The 25766-nt window shown below is 36.1% G+C and overlaps 1 protein-coding gene across 1 annotated transcript; it reads left to right on the top strand.

Moving 5' to 3' along the window:
- The first annotated feature begins 12562 nt into the window (after positions 1-12562).
- On the top strand, positions 12563-25369 carry LOC142170421 (uncharacterized). The gene is made up of 2 exons (XM_075232325.1): positions 12563-12731; positions 25167-25369. Exons 1-2 carry the CDS (start codon positions 12563-12565, stop codon positions 25367-25369), a joined length of 372 nt encoding a protein of 123 aa, XP_075088426.1.
- Positions 25370-25766: the final 397 nt, after the last annotated feature.

Raw genomic sequence — 25766 nt, 5'->3', positions numbered from 1 at the left:
CCCGAGCAAGTCCATATGATGTGTTAAGACTTGTGTGCGTGTTTAGTTTGGAGGTCCGAGGGCTCGGATAAGTTTCGGGTAGGCTATGGGATGTTTTAGACTTAAAAACCTTGGTGTTGGATAGTTGGAGAAATTGCAGGTCCCAGATCCTAGGAGCTTGGCCGCAGAATGAAATTTCACGGACCGCGGTAGAGTAAGGCTCAAGTTCGCGGCCGCATCATTAATTTCGTGGACCGTAGTGGGGTTCGCGACCATGCCCGGAATTTTGCGGACCGCGTTATATAGATAAGAGGGGTGCTATATAAACGGGATTTTTCATTCATTTTTTAATTTTTCAAACCCTAAATCATAAGAGGCGATTTTCAAAACACTTCTTCTTCCCCAAATCATAAGTAAGTAATTCTTAACTTATTTCTTTCACTCTTTTACTTCTTTTTACAAGATTTCATCTTAGAATCTAGGGTTTTCATGGTGGAATAGAGGATTTTGGATAGAACTTAGGAATTTCAAAATTTGGGGATTTAGACCTCAAATTGAGGCGAGATTCCAAAACCAATTGTATATCCAGGCTCGAGGGTGAATCGATAATCGAATTTTGGTTCGAATTTTGGGTTTGGACCAAGGGGGCCTGGTGTTGACTATTGTTGACTTTTTAAAAAACGACCTAAATTGAATTTCTTGCTATCGTGGGTAGTTCCTAAGGCTTAAATTGAATCGTTTGGTTGGTAATTTACTATATTCTCTTGGTCCGGAGGCTTGTGTGAAGGGAAAAGATGTGTTTGAACACTGAGTGGCCCGCGGAGGCGAGGTAAGTGTTGTGGCTAATCTTAGCTTGATGGATTAGGTATTGTTATCTTATTTGCTATGTGTTTGGTTGTTGAGTACGATGTATATGTAAGGTGACGAGTACCTATACGTTGTTGTCGGGTCTTAGCATGCGAGTGAGTCTTATCCTTGTGAATGTTGTATTCTTTATTCGTACTGATCATGCTTAAACTAGTTATTCTTCATGTTAAACAAATCTTAGCATGTTTTCCTAGAATTTGATAATGGTTGAGTATTGATTCAAATTGAGATTTATATTGTGAAGTTAAACATTGAAACGAGGTTGGTTATTGATAATTCCTTTGTCGGGTTGATATTGTTCCGTTGTTCGGGTGAGGAAGAGTGTAAAGCACGAAGGATGATGTTGTGCAATGTTTTGTGAGTGAGTTTTAATGTACAAAGGGTGATGCCATGCCATATTCTGTGAGTATTAATGCACGAAGGGTGATGTCGTGCCATATTCTGTGAGTGTTAATGCACAAAGGGTGATGTCGTGCCATATTCTGAGAGTGTTAATGCATGAAGGGTGATGTTGTGCCATGTTATAAGAGATTTAATGCACGAAGGGTGATGCTGTGCCATTTCTATTGTTCTTATGGTAAGGACGAGAGTAAAAGCACGAAGGATGATGTCGTGCACATGTTTGCTTGTTATTACTTCCGTTGGTGCAAAGCATGATATTTACTGCATTTTTTTACTGTTTTATTTTCAGGATTTGATATTTTCTCTCAGCGTGTTTTCCCCTACCCATTATTATCTGCTAAATTTTCGTTTGTTGTTATTTTCTCGTATATGATTTAACTGTGCAAGATCATGTCATTGTCGTTCCTAGCCTCGTCACTACTTCGCCGAGGTTAGGCTTGGCACTTACCACTACATAAGATCGGTTGTACTGATAGTGCACTCTACACTGTCTGTGCAGATTGCGGTACCGGTCCTCGTTGATCAGAGTTGGGTTGCTGCCTTCAGTCCATAAGGAGACCCAAGGTAGATCTGCCGGCATTCGTAGACCCTGGAGTCCTCTTGCATATATCCTAGTTTCCCTATTTTCTTGTACTTCAAGAATAGATGTATTTCCTTTAAATCAGTATTTGTAGTAACTCTTAGAAGCTCGTGGATTGTGACACCAGATTTTAGGTAGTCGTGTAATAGTGTTTAGTCTATTATAAATTTTTGCACTTCTTACTTTGTTTTGGTTCAAATTATTGTTATTTACTATTTTGAACAGTGATTAGCTTGTTAGATCTTTATCTGTTGGCTTGCCTAGCATTCTAAGAGTTAGGTGCCATCACGATCTCGATGGTGGAAAATCCAGGTCGTGACAATATGTCACAAAAATATTTAACTAAATTTAATTTTGATATACCGTTTTAACTTTCAAATTAATTTTTTTCTAAATGGTTTTCCACCAACTACATAAACTACAAATAGCTGGCACATGTACAATATATGTATAAAATTTATGTATATCCAATTGAAAAAAATAAATAGTGAATCCGGTCGGCTTGCCGTGTAAAGATTAATTTTAAAATATATTTTATATTAAACAAAATTTTACTTCAATTATTTTTTTAATATTTAAGACTTTAAAATCAACTGCAATTTATAATTCAAAAAATATTGGTTGGATTTTATTTTATGCGATCATAAATTGTTCTTTTTTAATTTGTCAAAAATAATTCATATAATATTTCCTATTAATTAAAGAAAAATAGAATGTTTTCTTTTATTTAGATAACATGTTTTTGTCTTTTAGAATAAATTTGAAAATCACCAGCACAAAAAAAAATTGAAATAGATTTTTTTTCAAATAAAAAAACTAAATCTTGCTGAAACTGAAAAGAAAGTATGATAATTTATGAAATTGAGGTGATGAAGTCATAGAGCTGAAAATGAGTTTAAGCTGAATATACAGAAGAGTAATTATATTCAGAAATTCTATGAGACATATTCTCTTATTTATTGAGTTATTTATATTGAATCAATATTTATCAATTTCAGGAGTTTAAATTTCTATTTTATAATGCAAATATAATTTTAAATACTATTTATGTATTTTTTTTAAAAAATAATCCATTGAATTGGGATACACGCGCAAAGCGCGTACCCTAAGACTAGTATATATTAACATACATACGTATTCAACCAAAAATAGTGATTTTAGTTGAACTAGCTGAACTCGCCCTAAATTCACCTCTCTGTTAAACTATGGAAGCCCAAGATTGCAAATGGAATAAGAAGCGAACAAAGGGAAGACAAATTTTGATCTCTTCATTAAATTGCAGGGAAGTCCACAAATATTGTTGATTCAAATATAAATACACTACGGCAGAGAATAGAGCTATTAAGGAAGAAAGAGAAGTTGATCAACATAGCATACACACGTGAAAATGGTTGGAATTATATACTGGAGTACGACGACAAATGCAAGAAACCTTCCTTGGTATTTCAGTTGGTTGAGCTCGTAGGTTTAGCAGGCAGCAATATAGGATTTGTTTTCCTAAGTGGTTCTTTCTGCATTTTTCTTGTTTCCCTTATTGTCCATAATATGCATATCTAACATGCATGAAATCGTAGGAAATTGGAAAAGACAATTTGAACGATGACTTTCTCTACATCTAGATGTATATCTGTGTGACTAATCCGTTTACCATGTTTTCAAATCCAACTAGCTACTCTCATCGTCTTATGAAATTTATGAATAAAAGAATGATTTTTGAAACTTTGATAATATTAAATAGGAGTATACCATAATATTTGTGTAGCTAGTTATACCACTTTTGAAACTTGATCTTATATAGACTATAACATTTATAAAAACAAAATACGGATACAAGGAGAAATTCAAGTTAATTTTTTAAAACGTAGAAGTGTGACATTCCTTTTATAACGAACAAATAAGAAAATAGTTTCACTTTTTTTCGAATCGAGAAAGTATCTTATATACTCAAAAGTTTTGGGATTTTACTCGAAAACTGTAAAACTCAGGTGCTCATCTCGCTCAAGCTCGAGGTGAGCTACAATGGAGATGGGAGAGAGATAGAGTCTGCATGACGAAGAGAGAGAAGAAAGAAAGATCTAGAATGGGCCAACCGACCTTTTCTTACATCTGAGGCATCATTATATACAAAATGTCCTAACCAAAATGAATTAACAAAATAGCCTATCTAACAAATTAGCTAACTAACCACTTTACAAATATGTAGTCACTTTTACATAATTATCCATCTCAACACCCCCCCCCCTCAAGTTGGTGGTATAGCAAACACTGCCAACTTATATAAAGTTGTTGAGTGCTTGACTCCCATTAATGCTTTAGTTAAAATATCTGCAAGTTCCCACATGTTGCAATGAAATACCTTCTTGTAGCTTGCTTCTAACAAAGTGACAATCCACCTCTATGCGTTTGGTTCTTTCATGGAACAGTGGGTTTCTTGCTATATGCATGGTAGATTGGCCATCATAAAATACTGTAATGGGTTTAGGAAAAGGAGTTGTGAGCTCCTTAAACAGCCTACCAAGCCACACTAATTCCCGCACTACCTTCCTTAGAGCTTTATACTCAACTTCTGCAGAGGATAATGAAATGGTGTCTTGTTTCTTCGATTTCCAGCTGATAGGGTTATTCCCTAAAAGTACAAGGTACCCACTCAGAGATTTTCGAAAATCTGGGCATGCAACCCAGTCAGAATCACAGTAGGCCTTGATAGTATAGTCTGCATCCTTGGATAGGAAAATCCCCAGAGTTGGGTCCGCCTTCAAATATCTGAGAAGATGAAAAGCTACTTTCAAGTGAGGTTGTCTAGGGTCATCCATGAACTGGCTCAGATTCTGTACACTGTAAGTTATATCCAATCAAGTATTTGTGAGGAAGTTAAGCTTTACTACTAATTTTATATAGCAGGTAGGATCATTCAGAACATCTCCTTCCTTTGCACGGAGTTTGATTGTTGGATCTAGTGGTGAAGCAAAGCTGTTATGATCCATACATTGATATTCTTTGAGCAAGTCAAGGGTGAACTTCCTCTTAGATATTATCACACCATCACCTTTGTAAAGAACTTCTAGTCCCAGAAAATAGTGCAACCTACCCAAATCTTTTATCTTGAAGCTGTCATTCAGAAAAGTTTTTAATTCCTCAATCTCCATTGTGTCAGTTCCTGTCACCACAATTTCATCTACATAAACTGCTATATATATAGTTGAGTTTTTAGTTTTCTTGTAAAATAAAGAGTAGTCATACATAGAGTGTGCATAACCCCTTGAACATAAGGCTTCAATGAGCTTGGCATACATTGCCTACTGGCTTGTTTCAGCCCATAAAGTGACTTGTTGAGTTTGCAAACAAACTCTGGATTATCTACTGCTAAGCCTGAGGAACCTACATGTAGACTTATTCATTTAGGTCACCATGTAGGAAGGCATTATTCACATCCAATTGGGACATATGCCACCCTTTCTTCACAGCAACAACTATTAGAGACCTCACAGTAGTCATCTTAACTACAGGAGAGAATGTCTCTGTATAGTCAATACCTACTTGTTGAGTATATTCTTTCACAACTAACCTAGACTGTATAGTCAATACATACTTGTTGAGTATATTCTTTCACAACTAACCTAGCTTTGAGTCTTTCTACACTCTCATTTACTTTGTGTTTTATCTTATATACCCATTTACATCGTATTGTATTATTCCCAGCAGGAAGGGGAACTAGGTCCCAAGTATGATTTGCATGTAGTGCTTCAAACTCTTGGTTCATAGCTGATTGCTAGGTAGGATTCATAGTTGCCTCTTTATATGATGAAGGCTCACTATCACTGCAAATGTCCCTTACAAGACTTTGACTTACAGGAATCAAAGTATCAGGAGAAACATGGTGACTCTTGAAAAATGCAACATTAGGAGAGAATGGTGTAGTTGAGTTACACTGATTAGCAGGGGATGGTGACTTCAATTTTGGAAGTGAGTGTAGGTAATCTTGTAAATATAGTGGCATTTTGAGAGGTCTTTGTGATTTCCTTTGGGTAATGGAGGTCTGGTCTGGTTGATCCCCAACAGGTGATGTGTTGTGGTTTGAATATTGTGGTGTGTCAAATTGTCGTTAGGAGGGAGAATGTTCTGATGACATGGAAGGTCTGGAAGGTGTTAAAGGAATATCATGTTCTAAAAGCTGGTTGTATGCAATGCTTGTGCCATTATCTCTAACATAGAGATGTCTATCATTCTAAGGAGAATAATCATTGAGGGGAATAGGATTATTGAAGACAGAAGGGAAAGATGCAGTTTCAGATGTTAGAGTAAATGGAAATACACTTTCAATGAAGACAACATCCCTGGAGATATGTATCTTTTTAGTGGCAAGACTTAGGAACTTGTACCCTTTGACTCCTTAAAGATAACCAATGAATACATGTGGTGGTGTTCTGGGTTCAAATTTGTCCCTATGCACCTTAAGTACAGAGGGATAACACAGATACCCAAAACTTTTCATGTGGGAGTATGTTGGTTTTCTTTTGTAAATGAGTTCAAATGGGGATTTAGGGTGACTATGAGAAGAGGATAGCCTATTTATGATGTAGGTTGCACACATTACATATTTACGCCAGTACTTCACATATTATTTTGATTGGAAAAAAGGGCTCTAGCAGTTTTCAAGAGGTATTTATGTTTTCTTTTTACTATACCATTCTATTGTGGTGTGTAGGGGCAACTCCTTTGATGGATGATGCCTTTGGATTGAAATAGGTTTCCTTTTGTACTAGTGAATTCTGAACCATTGTCAGATCTGATAGTTTTGATTTTGGTGTTGAATTGAGTCTCAACCATATAGACAAATGTTTTTATAACTTGTAGGGTATTGCTTTTGCAAGTTATATAGTTGGTCCAGGTGCACCTACTGTAATCATAATTATCATGTGTTGTCATATGATAAGGTCCCCATATGTCTATGTGGAGTAATTGAAAAATTTCAGTTGTGAAGTTGGTCTTCTAAGGGAATGGCAGTCTCCCTTGTCTAGCCATTGGACAAATGGAACAGAGGAAAGGTTGTTTGGATGGGAAGGAGACAGGGATAAAGGAGATCCCTCTCATTTTAACAAAGGGTATATGCCTAATCTATTGTGCCACAAAATGTTCATATCATAACCAGTAGATGTACAAGAATTCAAAGCAGAAATAGAACTCTATTTTTTTGCTTGAACTTGGACTATTTACAAGGGGAAGAGATACACACTTACTTGTGGAAATTGGACTATGTACAAATGAATGACCATGACAGTGTGAATTGTGTGTGCAGTGAATCCTATCATTAAGGCAAGAAGCTGAATTGTTGACTACAGAGTTGGTATACCTGCTCCTCATACACTTTGGACAAAGAAAGTACAGACCATTATAGGCCTTACCAATCTCCAAAGGCCTCTTCATTGAAGGGGTCTGCAGAATGCAAAGGTGATCAGTAAAGGCTACTATACTTTTGGGATTAGAACTGGCATTACTCTATGTAAGATGATATCAGGCACAAGTGTTGCACTATCAATTTCTGTTACCTTTACTTTATGGCCATTTAGGAGGACAACTAGAAGAGGGTAAGGTAGTGTCACAATATAGGTAAGGAGGGATTTATTAAAGGTCATATGATTTGTGGCTCCTAAGTCTAATATCCAGGAATCAGTCTTGTTTTTGAAACACTCACAAGTAGGGGTGTCAATGGATATTTAAAAACCGACTAAACCGACCGAACCGAACCAAATTTTAGGTTTCTTTTAATAAAACCGTAGGTTATTATATAAATCTATAATCGTACCGATAATTAGGGTAGATTTTTTATTTTATGAAAATAAACTGAAAAAATATTACCGTACCGAATAAATTTACAATGTGAACAATATATTTATATATTAAGTTTAAAAATAATAAATCATTAAATTTTTTCTTGGGCCTTGGAATTAAGAAACAGTTACAAGACAACAAGTAATTAAACTCAAAATCTTAATTCCCAAACCTATTATGCTACTCATATTGAAACTAAATTATTTCCAGCATGTTCATTAGCAAGACACAAGGTATTATAACGATTATGAGTAGCAAACTACAATATATTGAATATGTTTCCTTTCGTATGATTTTGATTTATCTTTTTAAATATTTAATCTTCTATAGACTTTATTCTTGAATCCCATCTTAGTTAATATTTTCCCACTCATGCAATTTATATTATTTTTGTATTTGCTTAGTTTTTTTACATGTAGAATAGTTGATGGATCTATACTCTAGTCATCTTTCATATTTTCTTAATTTATCACCTTTTAAACTGTAAAAATGTCTAGAGAGTTTTGCTAAGTCATATAAAAGTACATATGTTATTGCATTCTACTTCTACTAGTGACTTTTACATGACATTAAAAAAATTACCGAAAATTTACCGAACCGTACCGATACCGAAGAGAAACCGACATGATTGGGACAGTTTCGAAAAGTCTAATTTTGGTTATACATAACTAAATAACCGAAAAATTATTATGGTACAAATTTTATAAAATAACCGGCCGAACCGAACCATTGACACCCCTACTCATAGGACAATTTACCAAAATCAATATAGGAGGTGCAGACTACTATACCTGCAAAGTTCACATCTCCATTAGTGGAATTGCCAGCATTTATATGTTCTGCTACATTCTCAGTTTTGAAGTGTTGCAACGGGCTCATGATCTATCCATATTGCTCTTTTGACAGGCTGATGTTTTGATCTTTATCCAAGTCAGTGGTTTCCTTTACCTTGTTGCAAGGTGTGTCATTGTGAACATTGGCCACCACCCTTTTTCCTCTGTTGAAGTTCTGACCTCGATTAAAACCTTGGCCCTGATTGAAGCTTTCGTTGGGATTTTTAGTGTGATCGGGCTTTCTGCAGTAGTCACACATGGGTCTTCCCCTACTATAGCCATTGTAATTACCATTGTTGGGTAAGTAATTGGTCCTATAGGCATTTGACCTAGAGCTGGTGGCAGTCAGTGATGTGGGCTCAATGAACAATTGAGTGTTTGTCTTGATTTCTCTCTGCTTCTCGTCTTGTATCAGCAAAGAAAAGGCTTGGGACAAAGTAGGCAATTGATTCATCATCAGGATGCTTCCTCGAATCACAATGTATGTCTCATTCAAACCCATAAGGAACTGAATTAGTCGCCTATCTTGTTCAGCTTTGTAGAGGTTTTCCTTGGCACCACAAGTACAATTGCAGTTGCACTAGGATCTCATGCTCAAAGTACTCAATTCCTCCCAAAGCTTTTTCAGTTTAGTGTAGTAGCTGGTGATATCAAGGGTCTCTTGGGATGTATCATTGATTTTCTTCTGAATTTGATACAATCTAGCTCCATTTGTTTGCTCGTATCGATCCTATAACTCAATCCATAGCTCTACAGCATCATTCGCATATTCAACACTATCCGCGATTTCTTTCAAGAGAGAATTGAGGATACAGGAGGTTACCATATCATCACATCGCTCCCACTGACGGAATCTGGGCGAGTGGGGATCTGGTCGCTTGCATTCATCATTATGAACCCTAGTTTATTTTTGACTGAGAGTCCTCGCAATACACTACGCCACCATGATCGATAGCCAACTCCGCTGTAAGGAGTTGACACAAGCATGGCACCGGGGTTATCTGACCGGTATAGATACAAAGGATCGCTTGTGTCAATTCCAGAATTTCCTTGAATTCCCACATTCACTGTTGTTGTATCTATCTCGTTCAAATCGTCCACAGCCATGAGAAGTTGAAGCTAGATACGCTAGTATTTCACTGTTGGGAGAAGAAGCCTTTGATTAGGCACTTAAATTAGGGCAAATCGAACAGATTTCAGATATCGAACAAAATTAGGGCTAAATCGAGGAAACGATGAACTGAAGAGAGTAGTAGAACAAGAGAGACGATCGTAGTGGGATGGTCGGGCTCTGATATCATGTAAAATTAGGTGCTCACCTCACTCAAGCTTGAGCTGAGCTACAATAGAGATCGGAGAGAGATAGAGTCTGCATGACGAAGAGAGAGAAGAAAGAAAGATCTAGAATGGGCCAACCGACCTTTTCTTAAATCTGAGGCATCATTATATACAAAATGTCCTAACCAAAATGAATTAACAAAATAGCCTATCTAACAAATTAGCTAACTAACCACTTTACAAATATGTAGTCACTTTTACATAATTAGCCATCTCAACAAAAACATGCTTATGGCTTTGAGCACCTCAATACTTTTTCCCTTTTCTCTTTTTTTGTTTTCCTTTTTTTTTTTTTTTTTGCATATTTAGCACCCAAACGCAAACAAATTAAAGAAGCAAGAGTATTGCATTTGTCTTAATCATTATTTGAGAATAAGACAGAACTGACATGATTGGAGGTGTGGTACGTAGTCTTGCTTCATTATCTGATTCAAATATAACAGTTAGCCGAAAAGGCATACATAACGCAGTGTATCGAAAGATTGATGTTTCTTCTTATTCATTATCTGATTTAAATCTTATGATCCGAAAGAAAATCTGAGAATTAATTGCTTGCTCTTCTGCACAAGCGTGAAGCTAAAATATCAGCTACAAATATGGACGAGTATAGTAGATTTTATTATCCGATAACTTGTTAGGATCGAAATAATCAGGTATCATGCGAAAGCTAGTAAAACAAACCTTGAACGATGATAAATCAGACAACAAAAGAGAAATATAACAAAAGAGACACAAACATTTAACGTACTTATGTCAATTGACCTATGTCCACGGCCGAAAATGAGCAATCCACTATATAAAAAGGAGTACAAAATATCGAGAGAACAACATCACGAAGAGGTAAACACAAGTGACACACATACACTTGTCTTGAAAATTAAAGTTTTCCCCCGAAACAAGACTCTCAAACCCAATTATGGCTACATTGTAGATGCTACTGAATGAGAAAGAAGGATCCTTAATTTATAAAAGTTCAAACATTTTCCTCCAAGAAAATGGACTCAAATATAGGAGATTTATGATTTCCTTCTACGAAAAGGAAAACTCAATTATAATAAATATATTATATTTTCCCAACAGATAGAAAAATCAAATATGATAAGAAAATCAGGTAATTACTATCGCGCTATGAATTTAATGACAAATCTAAAGGCCATAAACTTTAAATCCATTTCACTTCTAAATGATGCATGACATGATTGCTAGTGCCATATAAAAAGGACAAAAGTTGGTTTAAGGTTAACCTTTTAGGGTTAGGAATCAGATTTGAGAAATTCTCAATTAAGGAAAACGAAATATTAGCATACGCAAACTCTAACTATTGGTCGTCACGTACTTGGACAAAAATATTCTATATTCAGAAAAGTGGTTTTGGCACACAGGTAGATCTGACAGCCAATGAAATTGAGACACAAGCTACTATCGGACATAATCTTGTCATGTGGTAAATTTATTCAGAAAATTTCCCATCAATTAATTGGTATTTGTTAGTCTTTGTTTAATTATATGTTCTCTGTTCAATCATGATGCGAGGGTTTATATTTCTCCAACTTGTCCATGCCAATAACTCAGCCAATTTTTAAGCAAGATGTTTGAGAAAGTGAAAAGGAAGAAATAAGAAGGGATAAGTGCAAAAGACAAGAAAGGAATACGATCTTAACGACCTTATGAATTGCTAACTGATAGGTTATATGTGTATTCCTGTTATGTTTTGATAATCTAACAAACTTACTGATAAGAATCAGATAAGGAACTTGATACACATTCTCAAGAATATAAGACACAAGTCTCCAATTGGGGACACAGTTCAACTTTTCAGAGTCAAATGAACAGCAGAGTGAACAGATAGCTACCAGTTCCCGTGGTAAATCTACAAGTCAACCCTCCTAGATGTAAAGTTGCTGCATGCACATGCAACAGTGCAACAATCAACTTTATGGGGAATGCCCTTTACATAACTTGCTTGCATTATTCAAGTGATGTCACAAATGAATTATTAACATCAAGCAAAAGTAAAACAAAGCACTTGCACATTTAAGAATTGATCAAGAATTCTCTCAAGTCATCTATCAATCTTGCAAGTGATTCTCAAGGGCATCAAGAACAAAGAACAACATAACAACGGACCATTTCCCTGCATCGAGTATTACATGTCCTTAGTTGCGTTGTACCTTTTTTAAAGCACTCTATTTGTAATTCCTACTTAGCATAGTTAGAAGCATTGTGTAAGAAATCTTTGTAAATCATAAACTCTTGTGTTTGTGCCTTGGCTAGAGAGTTAGTCGAGTTGTAAAGTCTTTGTAATAGAGTTATTACAAAGTGGCTTGTAATAGTATTGTTACAAGTTAGTGAGGGATTAAGAGGTTAATTCTTAGGTTACAATAGTTTGTAATCTAAAGTTTGCTCAATAGTGAAGTTGAAATCCTACAAGGGTAGGTCGTGGTTTTTAATCCCGTGAGCTGGGAGCTTTCCACGTAAAACTTCATTGTGTCATTTACTTACTGCAGTGTGCGTGTGTTCTGTGGGAACTAATAGAGAACCTGGTTCTCTATATAGTTTGGTGGACCCTTAATTTCTATCAATTGGTTTCGGGTTCTTTCTATCAGGCTAACACCTAGAAAGGATCCTCATGGCTGCTCCTCCAAACTTCGAAGATGGTCAGTCTACCTATAGACTGCCAAGATTCAATGGTCAGTACTATGGATGGTGGAAGACAAGAATGCACGACTTCATCATGGCTGAAGACTCAAAGCTTTGGGACATCATCTGCGATGGATCTTTCATCCCTATGAAGACCATTGGATACCCTACAGTGACAATTCCTAAAACTAGAAAGGAATATAATGATGCTGACTGCAAGGCTATTGAAAAGAACTTTTCAGCTAAGAAAATCCTCGTTTATGGTATTGGACCAGTGAGTACAACAAGATTTTAGCACGCCAATCAACTAAGGAGATCTGGGAAGCTCTCCAAACAACTCATGAAGGGACAACATGTCACACCTCCTTTTTCACCTACACCCCGGAAAAGGGTATATGTAAAGGTAGTTTTTCCATTTAAAGGACAATCGAAACGGGATTCATTTATTTAAAGATTCAGAGTCGCCACTTGGGAGATTTATGGTGTCCCAAGTCACCGGTTGAATCCCGAATCGAGGAAAAGATTGACTCTGTATTACAGTCCGCGAACCAGAAATCTGAGTAAGGAATTCTGTTAACCCGGGAGAAGGTGTTAGGCATTCCCGAGTTCCGTGGTTCTAGCACGGTCGCTCAACTGTTATATTTGGCTTAAATTATCTGATTTTAACAATTATGAACCTATGTGCAAATTTTAACCTTAACCGCTTTTATTCATTTTTAAAGAAAATTGCAACGTCATTAAAACAAGTCTTGAACCACGTCACATAAATGCACCCGTGGTTTTTGGACATACTTTAACATCGTTGGGATTTGGATTTGGGTTACATAAATGCGCACCCGACTTTAATTAAAAGGACGTGACTAGTTTATCAAAGAACGTAAAGGGATTCCTACTTATGTTATGCCAAAGCTTAAACTAATAATTTAATAAAAAATGAACTGGTAGCAGACCACCCACATTTGATTGTGGAAAGGCCGAGTTAGTCAAAAACCCACGTCTGGTTGCCCATTAGTGCAGGCTCAGCGTGTGAAATAACTGGGCTCAACTTGAAGCCCAGTTTGGCAGCCTGATTGTGGAAGGGGAAGACCATCGAAATTAGGCCAATGATGGCAGCCCAATACACGATCCAACAAATATGTTTGAAGCAAATTGCATCATTCAAGAAATTCTGGGATTGAACAAATACTGATAATCTTTGAATCAAATGCAAAACACATTTTTATGTTAACATAGGTTCCTAAATGAAGATACAATCCTAGTTGCAACAACACACCTTTACACAAATTATTCACCAATTAACAAAACTCAAAGGTCCCTTCCCCTAATTTATATTAAATTCTAATTCAAGCATAACATATTTAAAACACACCACATGTCATGGAAACTTGCCAAAGAAAAACTAAATATGAAAGGTTAATCTGAATCTGAAAATTTAAAGTTAAAAACCAAGCTCAAACCCCATTCAAAAACCATTTTAAGATAAAAAAGTGTTCATACATGAGCAACAACAGAACTGAAGGACAACTCTAAAACCATTGTGCTGTATTTCAAGCTATATAGGAACAGATCTAAAATGGACAGTAGGAAATAAACCCAAACCAAGCTTACTCGACCAACCACATGAAGGGTCTAAACTTGTAATTTGAACCACAGCCATGAAACGTACATCCAAATCATCCGATCTTAACTAATTAATTAAGGATCATAATCTTCAATTAATACATGATTATACGAGGTTTGCAACATTCCTGAATCACCTATATTCAAAATAAGTTCACCTAACATTTAAATCAAATATACATCTAGGAATGAAATATCCAAAATAAACTAGACTGAAAGCATGGACAATAAAATGATAGCATCAAGCAGAAATTACAACAAGAACTTAATGTTTTTCCTTTAAACTCCAGCTCGGTTCACAGATCTTTACACAAACTTAATCAGGCTTCATTTCCAACATAGTTTCAAGAGAATACCTGGTATGTAGAACAGAAAAATGGGGTAAGCAATCAGCAACAACAAACAACAAAATACAGCAGCAGAAAACCCAACACAGTAGCTTCAACACCTCAATCCAGAAATTCCAGCAACACGGAGAAAACCAGTAAAAATGGAGAAGAAAAATAGTCCGGAAATCTCTTTTTTTTTTCTCTTTCTAGATTTGAACTCTCTCTGGTGTTTTTCCACTCTCAATATTTCAGAAAATTTGGTTCTATCTTTTTTACTCTCTCCAAAATGAATTCTGCCCCTGTATATCCAGTGTATCCAGAGAGTATATCGAGTGTATACCGCTCTCTCCGCCCCTTTCTTTTTTTCTTCTCCTCTATTTGTTTCCTCTTTTTTGAACCCCCTTCTTCCTAAATTTTCTCTTCTATTTATAGCAAAATTTTCGAAATTTTTCAGATTTGTTTTTTTATTATTTGTTTATTTTTTAATTAAAAGAAATCTCACTTACAAATTGCTTTTATTTTTTTTGAAAAAGAAATCTCACCTTTATTTACTTTTATTTTTAAAATTCCAACTTTAATTACTTTTATCTTATTTAAAATCCCACTTTTTATTTTTTTAAAAGAGAATCTCACTTTATTTAACTTTTCTTTAAAAAAACAAACCACTTTCTTTTCCTTTTTCTTTTAAAAATGCTACTTTCATTTACTTTAAATTTTTTAAATTTTCAGATACCTTTATATTTATTTTTTAATTCCAACCTTCTTTTACTTTTTAATTTTTTAAAATTTCCACAAAACTTTTTATTTTTTTTAATTTTCTACATTCTTTTACTTTTTTAAAAAAAGAATTCCACCTATTTTTAATTTTATATTTTTTTATTCAATACTTTCCTTTTCTTATTTTTTAAATCATTCCCGAAATAAAAAAATAATATTTTCGGATTTTTTTATAAAAAAAACAAAAAATAAAAAAAAAACATTAATAGTGATAATTCACCTTTTAATTTTTTTTGTATTTTTATCCTATAATAAAAAGTGTAATAAAGCTAAAATAATAGTAGGTTAAAACCCCCTAAAATATTTACATAAAAGAAGTGATAAAAAATTAAATATTGTCAAAAATTAGGTGTTCACAACTGCCCCTCTTTGCTCGAAAATACGAAGAGCTTTCGGGCAAAGATAAAGTACAATGCGACTAATTTTTGATCATATCGTTATTCAAAAGAGGAAGGAAATAAAAAGGAAAGGCGCAACCGAGTCCTGGTTTTGGACATCCTACATATCCCTGGTTATAAGGGAATCAGGTCGCGTGTAGTTCAGAATTTTTGGTAGCTGGGACTACCATGAAGCTGTGATTTTACTGTTACTGATGTTGCTGCTGCTGCTACTGCTTACTGACCTCCTTATTACACCTTGATAAAAAATAAAGAAGTTATACTAAGCTATGGTCTATGAATTACAAAGATTTATTCTCAAACTTGGTCATGGGACTGTTGTTGCCATGTTGCCTCGCTGTCTTGTTGCCTTGTGTTTCCTCTAATGTTTCTTTACTTCTGACTTGACTTGTATTCTCTCTTGATTGCCGAACTCGAACTGCTTATTTCCTTCTTGTGAGCTTCGCATTATTTTTCCTTCGAAGCTTGAACTGCCTTCTTCTGACCACTGTTGCCTTCCTTCTGATTTCTGAACTTGAATTTATGCTGGGGATTTTTTGTTGTATTCCTCTGCTTTACTGACTTCAACAACTACTTAAAATGATAACGCCTTTCCGTTCTCCAGGCGGGCTCCTGACCTCAAAACTTGAAACGTAAAGACTGAAATGTATTCCTCTGTTATATGGGCGGGCTCCCAACTTTAAAACTTGAAATGTAAAGACTGAAATGTATTCCTCTATTATATGGGCGGGCTCCCAACTTCAAAACTTGAAATGTAAAGACTGAAATGTATTCCTCTGTTATATGGGCGGGCTCCCAACTTCAAGACTGGAAAATAAAACGTCATTCCTCTCTTCAGGCGGGCTCCTGACTTCAACAACAACTTAAAAATAAAATGTCATTCCTCTCTTCAGGCGGGCTCCTAACTTCGACTATAACTTAAAAATATAACACCTCCACTCTCTCTTCAGGCGGGCTCCTGACTTCAACCAACAACTTAGAAAATAAAACGTCATTCCTCTCTTCAGGCGGGCTCCTGACTTCAACAACAACTTAAAAATATAACGCCATTCCGATCTCCAGGCGGGCTCCTGACTTCAACAACAACTTCAAAAAATAAAGCGTCATTCCTTTCTTCAGGCGGGCTCCTGACTTCAACAACATCTTCGAAAAAATAAAAACGTCATTCCTTTCTTCAAGCGGGATCCTAACCTTAACAACAACTTCGAAAATAAAAACGCCATCCTTTCTTCAGGCGGGCTCCTGACCTCAACAACAACTTCAAAAATAAAAACGCCATTCTTTTCTTCAGGCGGGCTCCTGACCTCAACAACAACTTCGAAAAATAAAGCGTCATTCCTTTCTTCAGGTGGGCTCCTGACTTCAATCAACAACTTCGAAAAATAAAACGCCATTGTTTCCCGTTACCTCCTGAACCATTTTCCTTCTAACTTGAATTATGTTTCTTCAAAACTACTTCCCTCAAAACTTGTACTGTCTTCCTTCTTCAAAACTACTTCCCTCAAAACTGGTGTCTCATTTCTCTGTGAACTGCTGGGGATAACACTTTTTCAAAAATATGTTATCCTACTCTTTCAAAGACTACTTCCCTTAAGACTGATGTTTCATTCCTCTGCAAACCGTTTCCTTTTGCAAAACTGATCTTCCTCTTTTTTCTCTTCTTCTTCTTCTTCTTCTTCTTCTTCTTCTTCTTCTTCTTCTTCTTCTTCTTCTTCTTCTTCTTCTTCTTCTTCTTCTTCTTCTTCTTCTTCTTCTTCTTCTTCTTCTTCTTCTTCTTCTTCTTCTTCTTCTTCTTGTTTTTTGTTATCTTCTTCCTTCGAAGACTACCTCACTTAAAACTCGTGTTATCTTCCTCCTGACATTGCTTTCTTTAAAACTTGTTTTGCCTTCTCCCGAAAAACTGCTGGGGATACCGCTTTTCACCAAACTTGTTTTAGACTTCCCGAAAATTTTTGAAATGAACAAAAACTTTGTACCCCAGTTTGACAATCTTTCTTGTGGTGCATCTTTCCATCATCAGTAACATTCCATGTCCCTGCTTCAAATCAAAGAAAATCTGGTCAGTTTATAACGTGGTGGTTGGTTGTGATACTCCTGCTGGGGATGCTATCAACCATTTTCCCATCTATGCGTTGTCTGACCATCTTGAAGCTTGGCTGATACCTTCCGTCCTTCTTGTCGATTCCTTATTCACAAATCTCTTAACCGTTTTCACAGTCTCCTTATCTGACCTCATGTATTTTCATGACAGCTGATTTCACTTAAAGATCTTGCATGCTCATTGATTAACCACTCCCTCCATCGTCTGTGTTACTGAAATACCTTTTTCCGGTACAGACTCAATATCTTCTTTTGCGGTACTGTCCGTGAACTAGAATTTCCCTAACCTTTGAGTCTCCTATGAATTTTCCAATTATGTCCATTGCTCTCCGCGTTGTTCTTTCTTGATTTTCCGCTGGCCTTGGCCTTATAACCCTCGATTTCTGCTGGGGATATCCTTCTTGACACTGGTCCATCCTTTTGTCAATCTCATCATCGAATATACCCTCGGTTCAACCCCCCTGGCCCTCTTTTTGTTGCACTGTCCCTGAATTGATATGGACCAATCTTGGGTATTTTGCGCGAACCTCAAAGCACGTTGATTATTACCAGCTCATTGGACTTGTTCTTTCCTGACTTATACCACTTTGATGTACTAGTCAGATCTCGTCTTGCATAGTTGGAAAGCTGATGGCAAATTTTGAAATCATTTCTCGCTTGTTCTGACCAAAGAGACTCTAGAAGAGGAAATGACAAAGGTAAAAGGAACAGAGTAAAAGGCAAAAGAAAGAGATGACTCCTAACAAGAAAACTACAAAGTAAAACCTATAAGATGTGGATACCAACTCTATTGGCCATGACATGCACACGTGGCCTATCCCCCGTCGTTAATCGCCTTTCACAATCTTCGTCTGGTGCTTTCCTGTATGATTCTCAATCTTTATTCGACTTGTAGTGCCCGAAGTGTTTTCACTATCAAGCCTCTCTCATTTTGATTTTTCTCTCAACTTATAGTCGTCTCAAGGTGCCCGTGAAGGTTTTCACCGATAAGACTCTCTCATTTTATTACATTTCTACCGGAGATCAGAGTGTTATTCTCGACTTCCATTTGCATGACTTGGCATCTTTCGAAGACTGGTCAAAAGGTCTTTCTTTGGACCATAACGTGGGGATTTTGGATAGGGCTAGAAAGAAAGGGTATTAGCGGCTCAAAACGAATCTATTTGGGTTCAAAATTTACAACCTTCGGAACCAGATTTCTTTACATCAAACACAACTTCTGCCCCAGTTTCTTGCTTGGGGATTTTTGATTTTTTGTTACACTATGACCGAGCCGTGAAGCGCCTACGTATCCTCTTTGAGGAATCAGGTCAAACGTAGTTCCCAATTCCTCTTTTTGTTTTCCTTTTCACTTATTTATTATTTTCTTTTCTTTTCTTTCTCTTTCTCATTTCTCCTTTCTCCTTTGTCGTTTTGTTGTTTTGTTGTTTCTGTTGTTTTCTTTTCCTCTTTTTTTTTCTTTTTCTTTATCTTCCATGCTTGTGTTTTCTAGTCTTTGCTACTGATTCCGAACGAGGGGTACGAAAGAAAACCAATAAGGCTCAAAAGGGTTAACGAAGGATAAAGTGTTTAGATAGCAGAATAAAATGTCTTCGTCATTCCAATCTTCAGAATATGCCAAGCACAAATGACACAATTAAACATTCGCCACATCTTCTGATTGTGCCAGACTTGATAACCATATCCATACATTCACATTTTCATTTGTCATTTTTAAAGCACCGTTGGGCAACACTCTCACTTTCGTTACCATGAACGACCCCCTTATCAATATGGCTAGCTTGCTTTTATGGTTTTCTTTATGTTTTACCTGCCCCAGTTTCACGTGGCTTGGGCTTCAAATGATCTCAAGTTTTTCTTATTTCCCTTAAGTGTCCTGATCATCTCCCAATGGCTTTATAATTAACTCTTAAGATTATGCCCAAACTGTGCGCGCATGTCATGTCACTAGAATAACGTTGAATAAAGACAAAACAAAAGGATAAAAAGAACTAAACAAAGAAGATGACTGGAGGTAACAAAAGACCGGAATTTGCATTAGAAAAGCGGTGAAACGGTTTGTATAACGAAACAAGCAAAACAACTGGGGTACAACCTTGGAATAAACCTAAAACAATCCTAGACAACACTAAACAAACCACTATGACAAAATGGAAGGATAAGAGGGTTTGACACAAGATAATGTCTGGATTACAACCCTGCAAATAACCCGGACAACAGAAATGATAACAAAATGAACCACCAAAGCTCCGCTCCGGCTGACCAAGAAAGGGAGCGTCTTCCCAGTTACCAAGTACGACATCTTAGCCACTGAGCTTCGCATCAAGACCACCATCCGCTTCAACATATTCAACTTTAGTCAATATCCTAAGAGGGTTCACATGCTCTTTATTACTGTCGTCGATCGCAATCACTCCTTCGTGAATCATTCTTTCTATTTCCCTTTTTAACGAATGACAACTCTCAATGCTATGCCCTGGGACATTGGAGTGGTATGCACATCGTGTAGTAAGATCAAAGCTTCTTGCACGAGGATCTAAAGTATATCCGGGGAGCGGCTCAATCAGGCCAGCATGCTTTAGTCTTTCAAACAGACTTGCATAAGATTCTCCGATAAGGGTGAGAGCCTTTTCTCATTTCAGCAACCTCTGGTTCCTAAATGCCTGATTTGGCCTAAAACCCGATCCAGGGAGTTTCTGGTGTGCTCGTGGGGGTGGATAAGCATTTTGTGGAGCTGGGTACTTGGAGAGTGAAGCATGTTTTTGGGAGTCCCGTGGAGAGAAGTAGCGTTGGAAAAATATAGCTGGACGACGAGTGATGGAGCTTCTCGGGTGGCTGGGAAAACTGTCATAAGTGGGTAGATATGGAGAGTATGGAGGATCGTCCGTTATTGTGTTAGGTGTTTGGGTAAGGATAGAGTTCAGGAAGCTAGGCTGTGGCGGGTGTGGTGCTTTCCCAGTCATCCATGCCCGATACATGTCTACCACATTCTGTCTCAACATTTTTACCTCTTCTACCAACCCGTAGTGCTGTTCAACCAGCTGTTTTCGGGCATTGGTACCAACCCACTCAGTTCTGTTGTTCTCTGCCATTGTCTTTTGCCTTTGTGTTGCAGGGAAGCGTTACTTTAGTACCACAACCAACCACCTTTCTGGAGATTGAAAGAGAAAAAAATGGGAGCAACCCGGTAGCGTTAGGGTTTCAACAGATAGGAAAACACACATTGAGGATGCAATGCAACTAGACAGTTAACCCTTTCTATCATGCATTTGCTTCAGTTACGTGCGTCGTTCCAACTTCTTATAATTGTGCTCCTTTTGAACGCCTCCCAATCCTTCCTTTATTTTCTTTATTTTCTCATTTTTTCTCATTTTCTCTTTTCTATATATAGATATTTTTTTTTCTTTTTGATGGTGGTCGAATCTTATGTGGATTGCCTACGTATCATGTCCCCGCATGAATCAGACCGTGCGTAGTTCTGATAGATAAGTGCCAAAATGACTGATAAAATTTTTGATTTTCTTTTTTTTCCAAATTTTCCATTAAAGAAAAATGTGTTTATTGAAACGACCCATTACAATATTAACGGTATCTAAAAGACATTGTCATCAAAATGGCAATACAACTTAAAAATAGACTAACAGACTCTGACTGACAAGTACTCCCTTTTTTCTTTTCTTTTTTTTTCTTTTCTTTTTTAAAAAAATTTCATAAAATATCCGGTCTTGTCAATACGGCTTTTCAGTACTTCGAAGAAGATTTAAAGGTTGTGTTTGCTAACCAGTCAAAACCTTAAAAATGACCAAAGGTGGTGTTTATGCAAAGTCAGCCTTTCAGTGTCCCTTTTTGGGAACATTCGGCTATTTTTGACAAGAACGACATCACCCGACTTATTTATAACGAAAATTAAAATTTTGACAATTTTGGCTATTTTTGCAAAAAAGGGAGGTTGGACCCGATGAGGATTGCCTACGTATCTCACACCTTGTGAGAATCAAACCGGCGTAGTTCGGGCCGATAAAACAAACTTCTTTTGAAAACAAGACTCTTTTTCATTGGCAAATAAAACTATTTTTCATAAACAAAAACCCTTTTTTTTCTTTTTCTCTTTTTTTTCTTTTCTTTTTTTTTCATTTTCTCAAAAATTCGGCAGAGTTTCGACACTATTTGGACACTAGTTTTCAAAACATGCGATTTAACTCTTTTTAACCCTCGTACCTCTATCTCTCTTTCCTCAAAATATTCAAAAGCCGATCAGCATGCAAGTCCGAAGCAAACAAATGCACAAGTAGCAAGTAAGATGCATCAGGATGGTCCTTTCCATTTTAGGTTGCTAGTCCTAGACGGATCCAAAGCCTAGGTATCTGTTATAGACTGTGTACCCGAGCGGACAACTCGAGTCGAGGAGGGGGCTACGTATCGGGGACTCGCGGGATCGTCCGGCTTTGTAACTTGTTCGGCCTCTTTCTTATTTCAGGGTATGACACTAACAGAATAGGGAGTCTCAACTAGTAAGCACATCCCGGGAGGTAAGAAGAGAAGGGTTTCGGCATAGTTTATATACAGTTCAGATAATATCAAAGCGGTAAAAGCATCATTTAGCACATTAAGCCCGAACATGTAAAAAAATCACATAAAGCCAAATCTAATAGTTTATCTAAGCTCGAATTCTGAACCCTGAACCAAAAGTTCTGGGTTCTCGATCCCCAGCAGAGTCGCCAGAGCTGTCACACCTCCTTTTTCACCTACACCCCGGAAAATGGTATATGTAAAGGGAGTTTTTCCAATTAAAGGACAATCGAAAAGGGATTCGTTTATTTAAAGATTCAGAGTCGCCACTTGGGAGATTTATGGTGTCCCAAGTCACCGGTTGAATCCTGAATCGAGGAAAAGATTGACTCTGTATTACAGTCCGCGAACCAGAAATCTGAGTAAGGAATTCTGTTAACCCGGGAGAAGGTGTTAGGCATTTCCGAGTTCCGTGGTTCTAGCATGGTCGCTCAACTGTTATATTTGGCTTAAATTATCTGATTTTAACAATTATGAACCTATGTGCAAATTTTAACCTTAACCGTTTTTATTCATTTTTAAAGAAAATTGCAACGTCATTAAAACAAGTCTTGAACCACGTCACACAAATGCACCCGTGGTTTTTGGACATTCTTTAACATTGTTGGGATTTGGATTTGGGTCACATAAATGCGCACCCGACTTTAATTAAAAGGACGTGACTAGTTCATCAAAGAACGTAAAGGGATTCCTACTTATGTTATGCCAAAGCTTAAACTAATAATTTAATAAAAAATGAACTAGTAGCAGACCACCCACATTTGATTGTGGAAAGGCCGAGTTAGTCAAAAACCCACGTCTGGTTGCTCATTACTGCAGGCTCAGCGTGTGAAATAACTGGGCTCTACTTGAAGCCCAGTTTGGCAGTCTGATTGTGGAAGGGGAAGACCATCGAAATTAGGCCAATGATGGCAGCCCAATACACGACCCAACAAATATGTTTGAAGCAAATTGCATCATTCAAGAAATTATGGGATTGAACAAATACTGATAATCTTTGAATCAAATGCAAAGCACATTTTTATGCTAACATAGGTTCCAAAATGAAGATACAATCCTAGTTGCAACAACACACCTTTACACAAATTATTCACCAATTAACACAACTCAAAGGTCCCTTCCCCCTAGTTTATATTAAATTCTGATTCAAGCATAACATATTTAAAACATACCACATGTCATGGAAACTTGCCAAAGAAAAACTAAATATGAAAGGTTAATCTGAATCTAAAAATTTCAAGTCAAAAACCAAGCTCAAACCCCATTCAAAAACCATTTTAAGATAAAAAAAAGTGCTCATACATGAGCAACAACAAAACTGAAGGACAACTCTAAAACTATTGTGCTGTATTTCAAGCTATATAGGAACAGATCTAAAATGGACAGTAGGAAATAAACCCAAACCAAGCTTACTCGACCAACCATATGAAGGGTCTAGACTTGTAATTTGAACCACAACCATGAAACGTACATCCAATTCATCCGATCTTAACTAATTAATTAAGGATCATAATCTTCAATTAACACATGATTATACGAGGTTTACAACATTCCTGAATCACCTATATTCAAAATAAGTTCACCTAATATTTAAATCAAATATACATCTAGGAATGAAATATCCAAAATAAACTAGACTGAAAGCATGAACAATAAAATGACAGCATCGAGCAGAAATTACAACAAGAACTTAATGCTTTTCCTTTAAACTCCAGCTCGGTTCACAGATCTTTACACAAACTTAATCAGACTTCATTTCCAACATAGTTTCAAGAGAATACCTGGTATGTAGAACAGAAAAATGGGGTAAGCAATCAGCAACAACAAACAACAAAATACAACAGCAGAAAGCCCAACACAGTATCAACACCTCAATCCATAAATCCCAGCAACACGGAGAAAACCAGTAAAAATGGAGAAGAAAAATAGTCTGGAAATCTCTCTTTGTTTTCTCTTTCTAGATTTGAACTCTCTCTGATGTTCTTCCGCTCTCAATATTTCAGAAAATTTGGTTCTATCTTTTTTACTCTTTCCAAAATGAATTCTGCCCCTGTATATCCTGTGTATCCAGAGAGTATATCGAGTGTATATCGAGTGTATACTTCTCTCTCCGCCCCCTTCTTTTTTTCTTCTCCTCTATTTTTTTCCTCTTTTTTGAACCCCCTTCTTCCTAAATTTTCTCTTCTATTTATAGCAAAATTTTCGAAATTTTTCAGATTTGTTGTTTTATTATTTGTTTATTTTTTAATTAAAAGAAATCCCACTTACAAATTGCTTTTAGTTTTTTAGAAAAAGAAATCCCACCTTTATTTACTTTTATTTTAAAATTTTAACTTTAATTACTTTTATCTTATTTAAAATCCCACTTTTTATTTTTTTAAAAGAGAATTTCACTTTATTTAACTTTTCTTTAAAAAAAATAAACCACTTTCTTTTCCTTTTTCTTTTAAAAATGCTACTTTCATTTACTTTAATTTTTTTAAATTTTCAGATACCTTTATATTTATTTTTTAATTTCAACCTTCTTTTACTTTTTAATTTTTTAAAATTTCCACAAACTTTTTATTTTTTTTAATTTTCTACATTCTTTTACTTTTTTAAAAAGAGAATTGCACCTATTTTTACTTTATATTTTTTTATTCAATACTTTCCTTTTTCTTATTTTTTAAATCATTCCCGAAATTTTATTATTATTTTTTTACAAAAATAATATTTTCGGATTTTTTTTATAAAAAAACAAAAAAAATAAAAAATATAAATAGTGATAATTCACCTTTTAGTTTTTTTTTTTGTATTTTTATCCTATAATAAAAAGTGTAATAAAGCTAAAATAATAGTAGGTTAAAACCCCCTAAATTATTTACATAATAGAAGTGATAAAAAATTAATTATTGTTAAAAATTAGGTGTTCACACAACACATGTAAATCAGTCCAAGAATGACATGCTGACCACAGAGTATGAGCTTTTCAGAATGAAGGACGATGAATTCATTCAGGATATGCACACTCGTTTCACATCTATCATCAATGAGCTTCACTCACTGGGAGAGAACATCCTCAAGAACAAAGTTTCCAGGAATATACTTAGTGTATTACCTGGTTCCTAGGAAAGCTAAGTAAATGCCATCACAGAGGCAAAGGATCTTCAAAAGCTGACCGTTGATGAACTTGTCGGCAATCTCAAGACCTATGAAATGATGAAGAAGTATAATGAGAGAAGAGAGCCCAAAACTGATAAGAACATGGTCCTCAAGACGGACATCAATGACTCAGGTGGTGAGGATGCTGATATGGCCTATCTGACCAAAGGTTTTCAGAAAATGGTTCGCAGAAATGGAGGCATTCCAAAATGGGGTAGCTCCAGCAAGCCAAAAGGTTATGACCTATGTCATAAGTGTGGCAAGCTTGTACACTTAATCAAGGATTGCCCTCTTCTCAAGAAAGATCAATACAAACATAAAACTGACAAAGTAGCTAAGAGGAACTAGGTTCCTAACAAATGAT

Source organism: Nicotiana tabacum, chromosome 16 (assembly GCF_000715075.1).
Source record: "Nicotiana tabacum cultivar K326 chromosome 16, ASM71507v2, whole genome shotgun sequence".
Lineage (NCBI taxonomy): Eukaryota > Viridiplantae > Streptophyta > Magnoliopsida > Solanales > Solanaceae > Nicotiana > Nicotiana tabacum.
The sequence above is the reverse complement of the archived record's forward strand: the minus strand, read 5'-3'. Positions and strand labels throughout refer to the sequence as shown.